General features: G+C 49.3%; 1 protein-coding gene across 1 annotated transcript in view; it reads left to right on the plus strand.

Annotated features, from left to right (window-relative positions):
* LOC119969950 (complement component C6-like) overlaps positions 1–19,436 on the plus strand; it is a 123,169-nt gene that overhangs the window by 82,537 nt on the left and 21,196 nt on the right. The window contains exons 11-13 of the mRNA XM_038803917.1: positions 5,348–5,474; positions 6,629–6,761; positions 16,879–17,070. Of these exons, the coding sequence (XP_038659845.1) occupies positions 5,348–5,474; positions 6,629–6,761; positions 16,879–17,070 (452 nt within the window). The remainder of the gene's footprint in view (positions 1–5,347; positions 5,475–6,628; positions 6,762–16,878; positions 17,071–19,436) is intronic.

A 19,436-nucleotide genomic window follows, 5' to 3' on the forward strand; every position in this document is an offset into this window, starting at 1 on the left:
GAGTATTAATCCCCAGCATGTATACACAGAGTGGGAGAGGAGTATTAATCCCAAGTGTGTGTACACAGAGTGGGAGAGGGGTATCAATCCCAAGTGTGTGTACTGAGTGGTAGAAGGGTATTAATCCTGAGTGTGTATACACAGAGTGGGAAGGAGTATTAATCCTGAGCGTGTATACACAGAGTGGGAGAGGAGTATTAATCCCCAGTGTGTGTACACAGAGTGGGAGAGGGGTATCAATCCCAAGTGTGTGTACTGAGTGGTAGAAGGGTATTAATCCTGAGTGTGTATACACAGAGTGGGAGAAGAATCTCTGTACTGTGTTTGTACTCACTCATTGCAACTGAATCAAGTCAAAACAGTGAGAGTTTGGTGACTGAGGGAGTGCTGAGCTTGTGGCATTTGAGTGCTACAGTGAGAGTTTGGTGACTGAGGGAGTGCTGAGCTTGTGGCATTTGAGTGCTACATTGAGAGTTTGGTGACTGAGGGAGTTAGGTGAGGAGGGAGTAAGGTGCTCCTTACATTTCATTTCCTATATTTATCAAAGAGCGTGAAGGGAACCAGGAGTTTAGAGTACAGCTGACTGGGAGCAGAGTCGGAGGGCGGAGGTCCAGTTGGTCCACGGGGCAGCTAATTCTGTAAAGTAAGAGGGGATGGAGGCTAGGGCAGTTGCATGCTCCTCCTGTAGGATGTGGGTGGTGAGGGATACCACTGGTGTCCCCGCTGACTACACCTGCGGGAAGTGCAACAACTCCAGCTCCTCAGAGACCGTGTTAGGGAACCGGAGCTGGAGCTGGATGAACTTCGGATCATCCGGGAGGCAGAGGGGGTTATAGAGAAGAGTTACAGGGAGGTAGCCACACCAAAGGTACTGGACAAGAGTAGCTGGGTTACAGTCAGGGGAAAGAAAACTAACAGGCAGACAGTGCAGGGATCCCTCGTGGCCGTTCCCCTTCAAAACAAGTATACCGTTTTGGATGCTGTTGGGGGGGGATGACCTACCGGGGGAAGGCCCCAGCGGCCAGGTCTCTGGCACTGAGTCTGGCTCTGGGGCTCAGACGGGAAGGGGGGAGCATAGAAAAGCAATAGTAATAGGAGATTCAATGGTTAGGGGAATAGATAGGAGATTCTGTGGTCGCGAGCGAGACTCCCGAAAGGTATGTTGCCTCCCGGGTGCCAGGGCCAGGGATGTCTCTGATCGTGTCTTCAGGATCCTGAAGGGGGAGGGTGAGCAGCCAGAAGTCGTGGTGCACATTGGTACCAACGATGTAGGTAGGAAAAAGGGTGTGGAGGTAATAAGCAAGTTTAGGGAGTTAGGCTGGAAGTTAAAGGCCAGGACAGACAGAGTTGTCATCTCTGGTTTGTTGCCGGTGCCACGTGATAGCGAGGCTAGGAATAGGGAGAGAGTGCAGTTGAACATGTGGCTGCAGGAATGGTGTACGAGGGAGGGCTTCAGGTATTTGGATAATTGGAGCGCATTCTGGGGAAGGTGGGACCTGTACAAGCAGGACGGGTTGCATCTGAACCAGAGGGGCACCAATATCCTGGGGGGGAGGTTTTCTAGTACTCTTCGGGAGGGTTTAAACTAATTTGGCAGGGGAATGGGAACCGGATCTGTAGTCCAGCAACTAAGGTAGACGATAGTCAGGACGCCAAAGCACGTAGTGATGCAGTGGGGAAGGTAACAATGACAAAGGAGAGTACTTGCAGGCAAGGAGATGGGTTGAAGTGTGTATACTTTAATGCAAGAAGCATCAGGAATAAGGTGGGTGAACTTAAGGCATGGATCTGTACTTGGGACTACGATGTGGTGGCCATCACGGAAACTTGGATAGAAGAGGGACAGAAATGGTTGTTGGAGGTCCCTGGTTATAGATGTTTCAACAAGATTAGGGAGGATGGTAAAAGAGGTGGGGGGGTGGCATTGTTAATTAGAGATAGTATAACAGCTGCAGAAAGGCAGTTCGAGGGGGATCTGCCTACTGAGGTAATATGGGTTGAAGTTAGAAATAGGAAAGGAGCAGTCACCTTGTTGGGAGTTTTTTATAGGCCCCCCAATAGCAGCAGAGATGTGGAGGAGCAGATTGGGAAACAGATTTTGGAAAGGTGCAGAAGTCACAGGATAGTAGTCATGGGCGACTTCAACTTCCCAAACATTGAGTGGAAACTCTTTAGATCAAACAGTTTGGATGGGGTAGTGTTTGTGCAGTGTGTCCAGGAAGCTTTTCTAACACAGTATGTAGATTGTCCGACCAGAGTGGAGGCCATATTGGATTTAGTATTTGGTAATGAACCAGGGCAGGTGATAGATTTGTTAGTGGGGGAGCATTTTGGAGGTAGTGACCACAATTCTGTGACTTTCACTTTAGTAATGGAGAGGGGTAGGTACGAGCAACAGGGCAAGGTTTATAATTGGGGGAAGGGTAAATACAATGCTGTCAGACAAGAATTGAAGTGCAGAAGTTGGGAACATAGGCTGTCAGGGAAGGACACAAGTGAAATGTGGAACTTGTTCAAGGAACAGGTACTGCGTGTCTTTGATATGTATGTCCCTGTCAGGCAGGGAAGAGATGGTCGAGTGAGGGAGCCATGGTTGACAAGAGAGGTTGAATGTTTTGTTAAGAGGAAGAAGGAGACTTATGTAAGGCTGAAGAAACAAGGTTCAGACAGGGCGCTGGAGGGATACAAGATAGCCAGGAGGGAACTGAAGAAAGGGATTAGGAGAGCTAAGAGAGGGCATGAAAAATCTTTGGCGGGTAGGATCAAGGAAAACCCCAAGGCCTTTTACACATATGTGAGAAATATGAGAATGACTAGAGCGAGGGTAGGTCCGATTAAGGACAGTAGCGGGAGATTGTGTATTGAGTCTGAAGAGATAGGAGAGGTCTTGAACAAGTATTTTTCTTCAGTATTTACAAACGAGAGGGGCCATATTGTTGGAGAGGACAACGTGAAGCAGACTGATAAGCTTGAGGAGATACTTTTCAGGAAGGAAGATGTGTTGCGCGTTTTGAAAAACTTGAGGATAGACAAGTCCCCCGGGCCTGGCGGGATATATCCAAGGATTCTATGGGAAGCAAGAAATGAAATTGCAGAGCCGTTGGCAATGATCTTTTCGTCCTCACTGTCAACAGGGGTGGTACCAGAGGATTGGAGAGTGGCGAATGTCGTGCCCCTGTTCAAAAAAGGGAATAGGGATAACCCTAGGAATTACAGGCCAGTTAGTCTTACTTCGGTGGTCGGCAAAGTAATGGAAAGGGTACTGAGGGATAGGATTACTGAGCATCTGGAAAGGCATTGCTTGATTAGGGATAGTCAGCACGGATTTGTGAGGGGTAGGTCTTGCCTTACAAGTCTTATTGACTTCTTTGAGGAGGTGACCAAGCATGTGGATGAAGGTAAAGCAGTGGATGTAGTGTACATGGATTTTAGTAAGGCATTTGATAAGGTTCCCCATGGTAGGCTTATGCAGAAAGTAAGGAGGCATGGGATAGTGGGAAATTTGGCCAGTTGGATAACAAACTGGCTAACCAATAGAAGACAGAGAGTGGTGGTGGATGGCAAATATTCAGCCTGGAGCCCAGTTATCAGTGGCGTACCGCAGGGATCAGTTCTGGGTCCTCTGCTGTTTGTGATTTTCATTAACGACTTGGATGAGGGAGTTGAAGGGTGGGTCAGTAAATTTGCAGATGATACGAAGATTGGTGGAGTTGTGGATAGTGAGGAGGGCTGTTGTCGGCTTCAAAGAGACATAGATAGAATGCAGAGCTGGGCTGAGAAGTGGCAGATGGAATTTAACCCTGACAAGTGTGAGGTTGTCCATTTTGGAAGGGCAAATATGAATACGGAATACAGGGTTAATGGTAGGGTTCTTGGCAATGTGGAGGAGCAGAGAGATCTTGGGGTCTATGTTCATAGTTCTTTGAAAGTTGCCACTCAAGTGGATAGAGCTGTGAAGAAGGCCTATGGTGTGCTAGCGTTCATTAGCAGAGGGATTGAATTTAAGAGCCGTGAGGTGATGATGCAGCTGTACAAAACCTTGGTCAGGCCACATTTGGAGTACTGTGTGCAGTTCTGGTCACCTCATTTTAGGAAGGATGTGGAAGCTTTGGAAAAGGTGCAAAGGAGATTTACCAGGATGTTGCCTGGAATGGAGAGTAGGTCATACGAGGAAAGGTTGAGGGTGCTAGGCCTTTTCTCATTAGAACGGAGAAGGATGAGGGGCGACTTGATAGAGGTTTATAAGATGATCAGGGGAATAGATAGAGTAGACAGTCAGAGACTTTTTCCCCGGGTGGAACACACCATTACAAGGGGACATAAATTTAAGATAAATGGTGGAAGATATAGAGGGGATGTCAGAGGTAGGTTCTTTACCCAGAGAGTAGTGGGGGCATGGAATGCACTGCCTGTGGAAGTAATTGAGTCGGAAAAGTTAGGGACCTTCAAGCGGCTATTGGATAGGTACTTGGATTAGGGTAGAATAATGGAGTGTAGGTTAACTTCTTAAGGGCAGCACGGTAGCATTGTGGATAGCACAATTGCTTCACAGCTCCAGGGTCCCAAGTTCGATTTCGACTTGGGTCACTGTCTGTGTGGAGTCTGCACATCCTCCCCGTGACTGCGTGGGTTTCCTCCGGGTACTCCGGTTTCCTCCCACAGTCCAAAGATGTGCAGGTTGGGTGGATTGGCCATGAAAAATTGTCCAAAATTCTATGATTAACCTAGGACAAAAGTTCGGCGCAACATCGTGGGCCGAAGGGCCTGTTCTGTGCTGTATTTCTCTATCTAACAAAAAAAAAACGAGATAGGTTTGGTTCTAAACAGCGGAGCTGGGATGAGTTAGGACCTGAACGGCCGGTAATGCCCTCCAGCTCTGGCAGCATCTGTAGACAGAGAAACAGAGTAAACGCTTGACATCGGACGTGACCACCTTATAGAACATAGAACATACAGTGCAGAAGGAGGCCATTCGGCCCATCGAGTCTGCACCGACCCACTTAAGGCCACACCTCCACCCCATCCCCGTAACCCAATGACCTCCTTGGACACTAAGGGCAATTTATCACGGCCAATCCACCTAACCTGCACGTCTTTGGACATGTGGGAGGAAACCGGAGCACCCGGAGGAAACCCACGCAGACACGGGGAGAAGGTGCAGACTCCGCACAGACAGTGACCCAGCCGGGAATCGAACCTGGGACCCTCGTGCTGTGAAGCCACAGTGCTAACCACTGTGCTACCGTGCTGCCGTGAAAGTGATGAGGGGCCCGCGAGCGGGATCCCACTGTGGAAATGGTTGATGCCAGATTGGACTGAGCTTGTCCTTCCTCTGCTCTTTCTGCAGAAGCACTCAGTGTATTAATGACAACGATGCCAGGAGAGAGGTTGATGATCAGATTGATAATCCGGATCCCACGGGTGGAACCGTTTACTGCCGGAAACCGAATGCTCCCGACAACGGCTCGCTGAGGGTAAGGCCACCTTTCTGGGTGGACTGGCAATACTGTGACCACAGCAAACATAGCCCAGAATATTAAAGCACAATCCTGCGGGTGCTGGAAACCTGCAATAAAAACAAAATGCTGGATGGGGTCAGAGTCTGCGGGTCTGACAGCATTGAGGCGAGAGAAACAGCCTTGTCTTATTGGGTCTGTGTCTCTCTCCTTCCGAGCTGGATGGTGTTGAGAGCTGTTGGAGCTGCATTCATCCAGGCAGGTGGGGAATATGAGGAGAGATTGGGCCAACTGCACCTGTATCCACTGGAATGAGAAGGGGACCGTGTCAGGGACAGTGCGACTGAATGAGAAAAGCAAATTCACTCTCATTGTCCCGAGTCTCAGAGATTCCCACTGCTCTCCAAACATTGGGATTTTCCTCAGAGTCCGTGGGAAAGATGGAGAGAGATGGTCACTGTGATTAGTTAACAGTAACGTCAAAGCATTGTGCAAGATCGCCTGAGGCAGCACCTTCCAAACCCACGGCCATCTCGAAGGACAAGAGCAGCAGATACCTGGGAGCCCCACCACCTGGAGGTTCCCCTCCCAGTCACTCACCGCCCTAACTGGGAAATATATCGGCCGTTCCTTCACTGTTGCTGGGGCAACATCCTGGAATTCCTTCCCTGACAGCACAGTGGGTGTACCTACACCTCAGGGACTGCTGCGTTTCAAGAGGGCAACTCACCCACCACCTTCTGAAGGGCAACTAGGGATGGGCAATAAATGCTAGTCTAACCAGCGATGCTCAAATCCCTTGAACGGATTTGTGGTGGTATGAATGGGAGCACTGGTTTCCCATTGGCTCTGGCTGGTCATGTGCCTCTCGGCTGATTGGCTGGGACTAGTCATGTGACTGCTCACCAATTGGTCGAGAGGCTAGTAGACCCCGCCTCCGAGGCGGGGTATAAGTACCCAGAGTTCCCGGTGGTCGGCCTTACACTGTAGTCGACCACCGGGCTAATGTCTAGCTGATTAAAGCTTAAGTTTGGACCTTCATCGTGTCTCGCGTCCAATTGGTGGTACATCAGTATTTATTAAAGAAGAACCAAATTACAGGCAGGTATTACCTGATAAGTCATGTTTCTGTGGTGTGTGCGGGTTTGTTTAACACCCAGTCTCTCTTACAGGTCAACAAACGTCGTTACGAGGTGGCAGAATTGCTGGAGATTATTTGTTTCTCGGGCTTTGAGCTGACTGGATATCAGTTCTATCGTTGCCTTCCTGATGGGAGCTGGCATAAGGAGGACGTGGAGTGTCAACGTGAGGTTCCTCTTGCAGGGGCTTGTTCTCAAATCCCTCCGCAGTCTCACCCCTCCCTATCTCTGTACCCCCCCCCCCCCCCCCCCCCCCCCCCGCGCGATATCTCCACTCCTCTAATTCTGGCCTGAGTGTCCCCGATTTGAATTGCCCCCCCCCACTGGCAGCAAGCTCTGGAATTCTCTCCCTCAACCTCTCCCTCTATAAGACACTTCTCAAAACCTACCCCTTTCACCAAGCTTTCGGCCTTTTGACATAATCCCTCTCCTGTGGCTCACTGTCTGACATTGTTTTACAATGCACCTGTGAGGTGTTGTGCTACTGTGCTAATCACTGTGTGTTCGGTTCAAATCCAACCAACTTCTCAGTTGGGAATTCAATTCAGTGAAATCTGGCCATTCCCGGCTGGTACTGTACACCAAGTGGTCAGGTGAGAAAGATGTCACATGACGGGAGGCGTGAATTATCCCCCAGAGCCCAAGTGATCAGATGATAATAATAATAATCTTTTATTATTGTCACAAGTAGTTACCGTGAATGAAGTTACTGTGAAAATCCCCGAGTTGCCACACTCCTGTTCGGGCACACTGAGGGAGAATTCAGAGTGTCCAATTCACCTAACAAGCACGTCTTTCGGGATGTGTGGGAGGAAACCGGAGCACCCGGAGGAAACCCACGCAGACACGGGGAGAACGTGCAGACTCTGGAGCTGTGAAGCAACGGTGCTAACCACTGTGCAGCCGTGCCTCACTAACTGCTAAGCCAGTGAATGAACTACCTGGTTGAAAGTCTTTGCTGTCAGTGTTTCGGGAACCCGACGCGTTTACCTGGTGTCAGAAGTTGTCAGTTTGGCACAAGGACTTTGCTGCATGGACCCTCTCTCTTGTGGATAATTGGGAAAGGTCCCGGAAGGAGCGGCATATGTACTGCACTCTCGGAAAAACGGACAGGCGGATGCTCCATTAAACCTGGCGGGCCCCGAGGCCGAGTTGATTGTTTTCCAAACAGAGGAGGGAAAGGAAAACCCTGAGATAATCTTGAATAACTGAGAGAACATCAGTTCATGGTGAACATAATCCCTGATAGACGTGCCTTCAATTCAATGAACCAAAGAACAGGTGAATCAATACAATCTTACACGGCCACGCCAAAAATATTGACAAAGAAATATGCATTTGGAACTCTCAGTGAAGACATCATCGGGGATTGAGTAGTTTGCGGTAAATGTAGTGATTTAGTTTGCAAGCAGCTGCAATTAGAAGAATGCTCAACCTTACAAACAGACAGAAATATCTGTACCTTTAATGAGCAGTCAAAATGAGAAGTTGTGATTTTCGGCAGGAAACCGGAGTATTCATGATATATAAATAAACAGAAGAACTAGGAGCAGGAGTAGGCCATCTGGCCCCTCGAGCCTGCTCCGCCATTCAATGTGATCACAGCTGATCTTTTTGTGGATCAGCTCCACTTTCCGGCCCGAACACCATAACCCTTAATCCCTTTATTCTTCAAAAAACTATCTATCTTTATCTTAAAAACATTTAATGAGGGAGCCTCTACTGCTTCACTGGACAAGGAATTCCATAGATTCACGACCCTTTGGGTGAAAAAGTTCCTCCTAAACTCAGTCCTAAATCTACTTGCCCTTATTTTGAGGCTATGCCCCCTAGTTCTGCTGTCACCCGCCAGTGGAAACAACCTGCCCGCATCTATTCTATCTATTCCCTTCATAATTTTATATGTTTCTATAAGATCCCCCCTCATCCTTCAAAATTCCAACGAGTACAGTCCCAGTCTTCTCAACCTCTCCTCGTAATCCAACCCCTTCAGCTCTGGGATTAACCTAGTGAATCTCCTCTGCACGCCCTCCAGCGCCAGTACGTCCTTTCTAACTAAGGAGACCAAAACTGAACACAATATTCCAGGTGTGGCCTCACCAGCCCCCTACACAGCTGCAACATTACCTCCTGTTTTTAAACTCCATCCCTCTAGCAATGAAGGACAACATTCCATCCGTCTTCTTAATTACCTGCTGTACTTGCAGCCAATTTTTTGTGATTCATGCACTAGCACACCCAGGTCCCTCTGCACAGCAGCATGCTGCAATTCTTTACCATTTAAATAATAGTTGATGTTCTGTTATTCTGACCAAAATGGCTGACCTCATATTTATCAACATTGAACTCCATCTGCCAGACTGTTGCTCATCACTTAAACTCTATCTATAGCCCTCTGCAGACTTTCAGTGTCCTCTCCACACTTGGCTCTACCACTCATCTTAGTGTCATCAGTGAACTTTGACACATTACACTTGGTCCCCAACTCCAGATCATCTATGTAAATTGTAAACAATTGTCGGCCCAACACGGATCCCTGAGGGACACCACTAGCTACTGATTGCTAATCAGAGAAACACCCATTAATCCCCACTCTTTGCTTTCTGTTAGTTACCAATCCTCTCTCCATGCTAATACATTACCTGTAACGCCGTGCACCTTTATTTGATGCAGCAGCCTTTTGTGTGGCACCTTGTCGAATGTCTTCTAGAAATCCAGATACAACACATCCACCTGTTCCCCGTTGTCCACCTCGCTCGTAATGTCCTCAAAGAATTCCAATAAATGAGTCAAACATGACCTACCTTTCATGAACCCATGCTGCATCTGCCCAATGGGCCAATTTCTATCCAGATGCCTCGCTCTTTCTTCCTTGATGATACATTCCAGCATCTTCCCTGCTATCAAAGTTAAGCTCACTGGCCTATAATTACCCGCCTCTTGTCTACCTCCTTTTTTAAACAGTGGTGTCACATTTGCTATTTTCCAATCTGCCAGAACTGCCCCAGAGTCCAGCAAATTTTGGTAAATTACCACGAGCGCATTTGCTGTTTCCACTGCCATCTCTTTTAGTACCCGAGGATGCATTCCATCAGGGCCAGGAGACTTGTCTACCTTTAGCCCCATTAGCTTGCTCAACACTTCATAATAATAATCGTTTCCAGGTCCTCACCTGTCATAGCCTCCTTGCCAACAATTATTGGCATGTTATTTGTGTCTTCTACTGTGAGGACCGACCCAAAAAACCTGTTCAGTTCCTCAGCTATTTCCTCATTTTCTATTATTAAATCCCCCTTCTCATCCTCCAAAGGACCAGTATTTACCGTAGCCATTGTTTGTCATTATATATATCTGTAGAAACTTTTGCCAGCTGTTTTTACATTCTGAGCTAGTTTACTCTCATAATCTCATAATCATAATGTTGATCATAGAATTTACAGTGCAGAAGGAGGCCATTCGGCCCATCGAGTCTGCACCGGCCCTTGGAAATAGCACCCCACTTAAGCCCACGCCTCCATCCTATCACCGTATCCCCGTAACCCAGTAACCCCACCCAACGTTTTTGGACACTAAGGGCAATTTATCACGACCAATCCACCTAACCTGAACATCTTTGAACTGTGGGAGGAAACCGGAGCACCCGAAGGGAAACCCACACAGACACGGGGAGAATGTGCAGACTCCCCACAGACAGTGACCCAAGGCGGGAATCGAACCTGGGACCCTGGTTAGGACAGTTGTGAAGCAACTGTGCTAACCACTGTGCTACCATGCTGCCCCTTTAAAGATTTCCCAATCCTCTAGTTTCCCACTAATCGTTGCCACTTTGTATGCCTTTTCTTTCAATTTGATACCCTCCTTTATTTCCTTTGATATCCATGGCGGAGTATCTCTTTTCCTACAGTCCATCCTTTTCACCGTGTTTACTTTTGCTGAACACTGTGAAGAATCGCTTTGAAAGTCCTTCCCGTTCCTCAATTGTCCCACCATAAAGTCTTTGCTCGCAGTCTACCCTAGCCAACTCCTCCCTCATCCCATTGTAGTCTCCTTTGTTTAAGCACAGGACACTGGGATTGGATTTTACCTTCTCACCCTCCCTCTGTATTTTAATTTGGACCATACTATGATCGCTCCTTCCGAGAGGATCCCTAAATATGAGATCATTAAGCAATCCTGTAGCATTACACAGGACCAGATCTAGGACCGCTTGTTCCCTCATAGGTTCCATGATATACTGTTCGGGAAACTATCGCGGGTACATTCTATAAACTCCTCCTGACCCTGACCGACCTGATTAAACCAATCGACATGTAGATTAAAATCCCCCTTGATAATTGCTGTACCATTTCTACATGCATCAGTTATTTCTTTGTTTATTGCCCACCCCACCATGATGTTATTCTTTGGTGGCCTATAGACTATGCAATCAGTTACCTTTTATCCTTACGATTTCTAATTTCCACCCAAATGGATTCAACCTTTTTCTCCATAGCACCTATATCATCTGCCCTGATGTCATCCTTACGTATCAGAGTTATGCCATCTCCCTTACCTTTCTGCCTGTTCTTCCAAATAGTTTGATACCCATGGATATTGAACACTCAGTCATGACCAACCTGCAACCATGACTCTGATGGCCACTAAACCATACTTATTCGCGATGATTTGTGCCGTCAACTCATTTACCTTGTTTCGAATGCTCCTGTACCACGGTGCAGTGGTCGCCTAGCTCAATCTACCTCCAGCCCTTTTCTTCATCCACACAGGGAGCCAGTACCTCGTACACGTTGGACAAGGTCAAGAACTGAGGTTCCTCCCTTCCTGAATTCAGGCTCCCTTTACCTGCCTCACTTGCAGTCACATCCTGCTGTCCCTGACCACTGACCGACTTTCAGGTCCTTACTCTAAGGGGTGTGACCGCCTCCTGAAGCAAAGCGTCCTGATAACTCTCCCTTCCCTGACGTGTAGCAGCGTCGGAAGTTCAGAATCCAGCTCACCAGCTCTGAGCTGGAGTTCTTCAATCAACCAACACTTACAACAGATGTAGTCACTGGGAACACACAATGGGGTCCACCAGCTCCCACATCATGCAGGAACAACACATCACTTGACCCTCCATCTCTATTTTATTTAATTATTTTCTAATTTGGTTTTTTAATTTAAAAAAAACCTTTTATTTATATTTCTCCTTATTATCTCAGTCTGAAAGCAATTAAAAACCAGTAATTTAAATAGATTTTCAAATTTAGCACAGCTTCCCTAATAGCCAATAAAATCAAAGCCCTCCTGGGATGTCACTTTTCAGTCTTTTCCCCAGTCAGAACATTCAGAGAATCATTTACTATCGCAGGCTGTACTCTGAATCACCAAACTAAGTTTTTGTATCACTTACCTTCCCACACTTCTCTGCATCCCCAAGGTAAGTTTTTATATTACTTACCTTCCCACACTGCTCTCTGAAACCCCGCGGTAAGTTTTTATATTACTTACCTTCCCACACTGCTCTCAAACCCCGCGGTAAGTTTTTATATTACTTACCTTCCCACACTGCTCTCTCAAACCCCGCGGTAAGTTTTTATATTACTTACCTCCCACTGCACTCAGAATCCCCGGGGTAAGTTTTTATATCACTCACCTTCCCAGAATGCACTCAGAATCCCCATGGTAAGTTTTTTATATCACGCACCTTCCCAGAATGCACTCAGAATCCCCATGGTAAGTTTTTATATCACTTACTTTCCCAGACTGCTCTCTGAATCCCCGAGGTAAGTTTTTATATCACATACCTTCCCACACTGCTCTCTGAATCCCCGCGGTAATTTTTTATATCACATACCTTCCCAGACTGCTCTCTGAATCCCCTACCTCCCACTGCACTCAGAATCCCCGAGGTAAGTTTCTATATCACTTACCTTCCCAGGCTGCTCGCAGAATCCCCAAGGTAAGTTTATATCACTTACCGTCCCAGGCTGCTCTCTGAATCCCCGCGGTAAGTTTCTATATCACTTACCTTCCCAGACTGCTCTCTGAATCCCCGAGGTAAGTTTTTATATCACTTACCCTCCCAGGCTGCTCTCAGAATCCCCGCGGTAAGTTTCTATATCACATACATTCCCAGACTGCTCGCTGAATCCCCGCGGTAAGTTTCTATATCACTTACCTTCCCAGACTGCTCTCTGAATCCCCAAGGTAAGTTTCTATATCACTTACCTTCCCAGACTGCTCTCTGAATCCCCGAGGTAAGTTTCTATATCACTTACCTTCCCAGACTGCTCTCTGAATCCCCACGGTAAGTTATTATTTAATTACCTCCCACTGCACTCAGAAACCCCGAGGTAAGTTTCTGTATCACTTACCTTCCCAGACTGCTCTCTGAATCCCCGCGGTAAGTTTCTGTATCACTCACCTTCCCAGACGTCTCTCTGAATTTCTCCCACTCACAGCTCCTGAAGTATAGGGGGGTGCCCTGCTCCAAATGCAGCAGCCAGCATCCTCCAAACAGGACAGCTTGTTTCGCATATGGTGAAAGATACAGCAAAGTTGGGATACAGTTGAGATCACACGTGGCCCGCGCCGTCGGGAACTCTGGCCATCGGAGGTGGAGCATTGCGGGCGGGTCCGATAATTAAATGCAAATGGTGATGCCGATTTGGAGGGGGCGGAGCATTGCGATCCTGTGTCAACCTGCCGCGATTTTGGCGTTGGGAGCCGTTGTCCATCCGATTGCCGTTCCCGATATAGGCGTCAGGTGATGGAAAATCTGGCCCAGAGTCTCCCAAATGGAGAATCCTGCTCTGTATGTTTTCAAGAAGCAGTTAGGTGTTACTCTTGGGGACAGCATGGTGGCACAGTGGTTAGCATTGCTGCCTCACGGCGCCGAGGACCCGGGTTCAATCCTGGCTGTGGGTCACTGGCCGTGTGAAGTTTGCACATTCTCCCCGTGTCTGCGTGGGTCTAACCCCCACAACCCAAAGATGTGCCGGGTAGGTGGATTGGCCACGCTAAATTACCCCTTAATTGGAAAAATATAAATAATTAGGTAATTTAAAATTATAAAAAAAGGTCTTGGGAGTTAAAGGAATCAAAGGCTATGCGGGGAAAGTAGGAACAGGGAATTGTGTTGGATGATCAGCTATGATTATAATGAATGGCGGAGAGGGCTCGAAGGGCCAAATGGACTCCACCTGTTTCTAGTTTCTATGTCTTTATGACTCTTTTTTTGGGTGCATCAGGGCTACAGGGTTCTGCTGCCACCCAAATTTGAAGCCAACATGAATAATGGCCGCTTGCAACACAGATTGAGGAGCAAAACACACTGTGATCGAGATGCCCACAGAGCCAGCCCTCTGGTCAGACGGTCAGGGTGCAGATCACAGGCTGCAATGGCCGTGGTACTCAGCCAAACAGTTCCGTGGTAGCCTCAGACATTGCGGACTGTGTACTCAACCACCAGCACCTTCTGAAGGTATCAGAACCGGCAGAACCCACCACTCAGTCACCTGGCCAATGGCACCAGCTCCCTGCACCAGCGGACGTGAAGACCCCTACACAGTCCAACACAGCCAATCCTGCAGCATCCGACGTGCAGACCCCTACACAGGCCAACACAGCCAATCCTGCAGCATCCGACGTGCAGACCCCTACACAGGCCAACACAGCCAATCCTGCAGCATCCGACGTGCAGACCCCTACACAGGCCAACACAGCCAATCCTGCAGCATCCGACGTGCAGACCCCTACACAGGCCAACACAGCCAATCCTGCAGCATCCGACGTGCAGACTCCTACACAGGCCAACACAGCCAATCCTGCACCAGCGGACGTGCAGACTCCTACACAGGCCAACACAGCCAATCCTGCAGCATCCGACGTGCAGACCCCTACACAGGCCAACACAGCCAATCCTGCAGCATCCGACGTGCAGACTCCTACACAGGCCAACACAGCCAATCCTGCACCAGCGGACGTGCAGACTCCTACACAGGCCAACACAGCCAATCCTGCAGCATCCGACGTGCAGACCCCTACACAGGCCAACACAGCCAATCCTGCACCAGCGGACGTGCAGACCCCTACACAGGCCAACACAGCCAATCCTGCACCAGCGGACGTGCAGACCCCTACACAGGCCAACACAGCCAATCCTGCAGCATCCGACGTGCAGACCCCTACACAGGCCAACACAGCCAATCCTGCAGCATCCGACGTGCAGACCCCTACACAGGCCAACACAGCCAATCCTGCAGCATCCGATGTGCAGACCCCTACACAGGCCAACACAGCCAATCCTGCACCAGCGGACGTGCAGACCCCTACACAGACCAACACAGCCAATCCTGCAGCATCCGACGTGCAGACCCCTACACAGGCCAACACAGCCAATCCTGCAGCATCCGACGTGCAGACTCCTACACAGGCCAACGCAGCCAATCCTGCAGCATCCGACGTGCAGACTCCTACACAGGCCAACGCAGCCAATCCTGCAGCATCCGACGTGCAGACTCCTACACAGGCCAACACAGCCAATCCTGCACCAGCGGACGTGCAGACTCCTACACAGGCCAACCCAGCCAATCCTGCAGAATCCGACGTGCAGACCCCTACACAGACCAACACAGCCAATCCTGCAGCATCCGACGTGCAGACCCCTACACAGGCCAACACAGCCAATCCTGCAGCATCCGACGTGCAGACTCCTACACAGACCAACACAGCCAATCCTGCACCAGCGGACGTGCAGACTCCTACACAGGCCAACATAGCCAATCCTGCAGCATCTGACGTGCAGACTCCTACACAGACCAACCCAGCCAATCCTGCAGCATCCGACGTGCAGACCCCTACACAGGCCAACACAGCCAATCCTGCAGCATCCGACGTGCAGACTCCTACACAGACCAACACAGCCAATCCTGCAGCATCCGACGTGCAGACTCCTACACAGGCCAACACAGCCAATCCTGCAGCATCCGACGTGCAGACTCCTACACAGACCAACACAGCCAATCCTGCACCAGCGGACGTGCAGACTCCTACACAGGCCAACACAGCCAATCCTGCACCAGCGGACGTGCAGACTCCTACACAGGCCAACACAGCCAATCCTGCAGCATCCGACGTGCAGACTCCTACACAGGCCAACGCAGCCAATCCTGCAGCACCCGACGTGCAGACTCCTACACAGACCAACACAGCCAATCCTGCAGCATCCGACGTGCAGACTCCTACACAGACCAACACAGCCAATCCTGCACCAGAGGACGTGCAGACTCCTACACAGGCCAACACAGCCAATCCTGCACCAGCGGACGTGTAGACTCCTACACAGGCCAACACAGCCAATCCTGCAGCATCCGACGTGCAGACTCCTACACAGGCCAACGCAGCCAATCCTGCAGCATCCGACGTGCAGACTCCTACACAGGCCAACGCAGCCAATCCTGCACCAGCGGACGTGCAGACTCCTACACAGGCCAACACAGCCAATCCTGCAGCAGAGGACGTGCAGACCCCTACACAGGCCAACACAGCCAATCCTGCACCAGCGGACGTGCAGACTCCTACACAGGCCAACACAGCCAATCCTGCACCAGCGGACGTGCAGACTCCTACACAGACCAACCCAGCCAATCCTGCAGCATCCGACGTGCAGACTCCTACACAGGCCAATACAGCCAATCCTGCAGCAGAGGAACACCCAGCTGAAACGTCCCGTGCTGCTACCAGTGAGACACTGGCCACAGAAAGATAAACCCATCAGCCAGTTCCACATTCCGGCGCCTGTTCAGGGAGGCTGGTACGGGCATTGAACCCGTGCTGCTGGCCTTGTTCTGCATTGCAAACCAGCCCAGGATTGCGGGACTTAGTTAACCCCGGAAGCATGGATTGAGATATCCCGGGAGCGCGGGTCTGAGGTATCCCGGGAATGCGGGCTGAGCACAAGAGTTGAAGTAGCTGTAGAGCCAGTTATTAAACAACCTTGTTTATAGTCCTTGTTGTCGGTGATTAAGGAAACCCACAACATTTCCAGGTACCAGGTGTAATTGGAACAGGAAGAGGCCATTCTGCCCCTCAACATTGTTGCACCCTTCATGGCTCATCTGTACCCATTGCTCTGTATCCCATGATATTATAGCACAAATATCAATCTCCGTTTTTACATTTTCAATCATGCCCCAGACATTTGAGGGATAGAGTTCCGGATTTTCCCTCCCCTTTGTCAGAAGAAATCCCCGAAATGCAGTTTAACACCACGTAGTTAATGTCCTCTCTTTGTGTTGTAGTGAAGGTCTGCAATCGACCTGCTACCTCCCCACCAGCGACATTACATCCATTCAAGACTCAATACAGCATTGGAGAGTTCATTCGTGTGAACTGCCCACCCAGAATGGCACCAGCTGGACAGGAACAATACACGTGTGGGTCCAGCCTCAACTGGGAACCGGACCCTCCGCAGGAAATCCATTGCCAGTCTGGTAAGATGAGGAGATGCCGGCGTTGGACTGGGGTGAGCACAGTAAGAAGTCTTACAACACCAGGTTAAAGTCCGACAGGTTTGTTTCAAACACGAGCTTTCGGAGCACCTGAAGAAGGAGCCGCGCTCCGAAAGCTCGTGTTTGAAACAAACCTGTTGGACTTTAACCTGGTGTTGTAAGACTTCTTACCAGTCTGGTAAGAGGCTGTAAGGCAGGAATGTTCCCCCGGATTCTCCTCCTGTAACCTCAGCACGGTCTGCAGCACATCCATCAGCAAATTCACACACTCACTCACACACAAATACTCACACTCACACACACATACTCACTCTCACTCACTCTCATTCACTCTCACACACTAACAAATACTCACACTCACACACACATACTCACTCTCACTCACTCTCATTCACTCTCACACTCACAAATACTCACTCACACACACTCACTCACACACACTCACAAATACTCACACTCACACACACATACTCACTCTCACTCACTCTCATTCACTCTCACACACTCACAAATACTCACACTCACACACACATACTCACTCTCACTCACTCTCATTCACTCTCACACACTCACAAATACTCACACCCACACACACATACTCACTCTCACTCACTCTCATTCACTCTCACACTCTCACAAATACTCACTCACACACACACACACTCACTCACACACACTCACTCAAACACTCACTCACACACTCCCTCACACTCACTCACACACACTCACACACACACACTCGCTCACTCACTCACTCACACACACACTCCCTCACACTCACTCACACACACTCACACACTCACTCACACACACTCCCTCACTCACTCACACACACACACATTCACTCGCACACACACACTCACTCTCACACACACTCACTCACTCACACACACACATTCACTCGCACACACACACACTCACTCTCACACACTCACTTACTCACACACTCACACTCACTCGCACACACACACACTCACTCACATGCACTCACTCATGCACACTCACTCACACACACTCACTCCCACACACACACACTCACTCACTCATACTCCCTCACACACACACACTCTCACACACACTCACTCTCACACACTCTCACACTCACACTCACTCACTCGCATACACATACACTCACTCACACACACACATTCACTCGCACACACACACACTCACTCTCACACACTCACTTACTCACACACTCACACACTCACTCACACACACATTCACTCGCACACACACACACTCACTCTCACACACTCACTTACTCACACACTCACTCGCACACACACACACTCACTCACATGCACTCACTCATGCACACTCACTCACACACACCCCACACACACACACTCACTCACTCATACTCCCTCACACACACACACTCTCACACACACTCACTCTCACACTCACTCACTCGCATACACATACACTCACTCACACACACACTCACTCACACACACTCACACACACTCACTCACACGCACTCACACACTCACTGGCACACACTCACACGCACTCACACACTCACTCACACACACTCGCTCACTCACACACACACTCACTCACTCACACACAAATACTCACACTCACACACACATACTCACTCTCACTTACTCTCATTCACTCTCACACTCTCACAAATACTCACTCACACACACACACACTCACTCACACACACTCACTCAAACACTCACTCACACACTCCCTCACACTCACTCACACACACTCACACACACACACTCGCTCATTCACTCACTCACACACACACTCCCTCACACACTCACTCACACACTCACTCACACACACACTCACACACACTCACTCACTCACTCCCACACACACATTCAGTCACACACACACACACTCACTCTCACACACACACTCACTCACACACACACATTCACTCGCACACACACACACACTCACTCTCACACACTCACTTACTCACACACTCACACACTCACTCGCACACACACACACTCACTCACATGCACTCACTCATGCACACTCACTCACACACACTCACTCCCACACACACACACTCACTCATACTCCCTCACACACACACACATTCACTCGCGCACACACACACTCACTCACATGCACTCACTCATGCACACTCACTCAAACACTCACTCACACACTCCCTCACACTCACTCACACACACTCACACACACTCGCTCACTCACTCACTCACACACACACTCCCTCACTCACTCACACACACACACATTCACTCGCACACACACACACTCACTCACATGCACTCACTCATGCACACTCACTCAAACACTCACTCACACACTCCCTCACACTCACTCAAACACACTCACACACACACACTCGC

The sequence above is a fragment of the Scyliorhinus canicula genome, chromosome 8 (assembly GCF_902713615.1).
Source record: "Scyliorhinus canicula chromosome 8, sScyCan1.1, whole genome shotgun sequence".
Classification (NCBI taxonomy): Eukaryota; Metazoa; Chordata; class Chondrichthyes; order Carcharhiniformes; family Scyliorhinidae; genus Scyliorhinus; species Scyliorhinus canicula.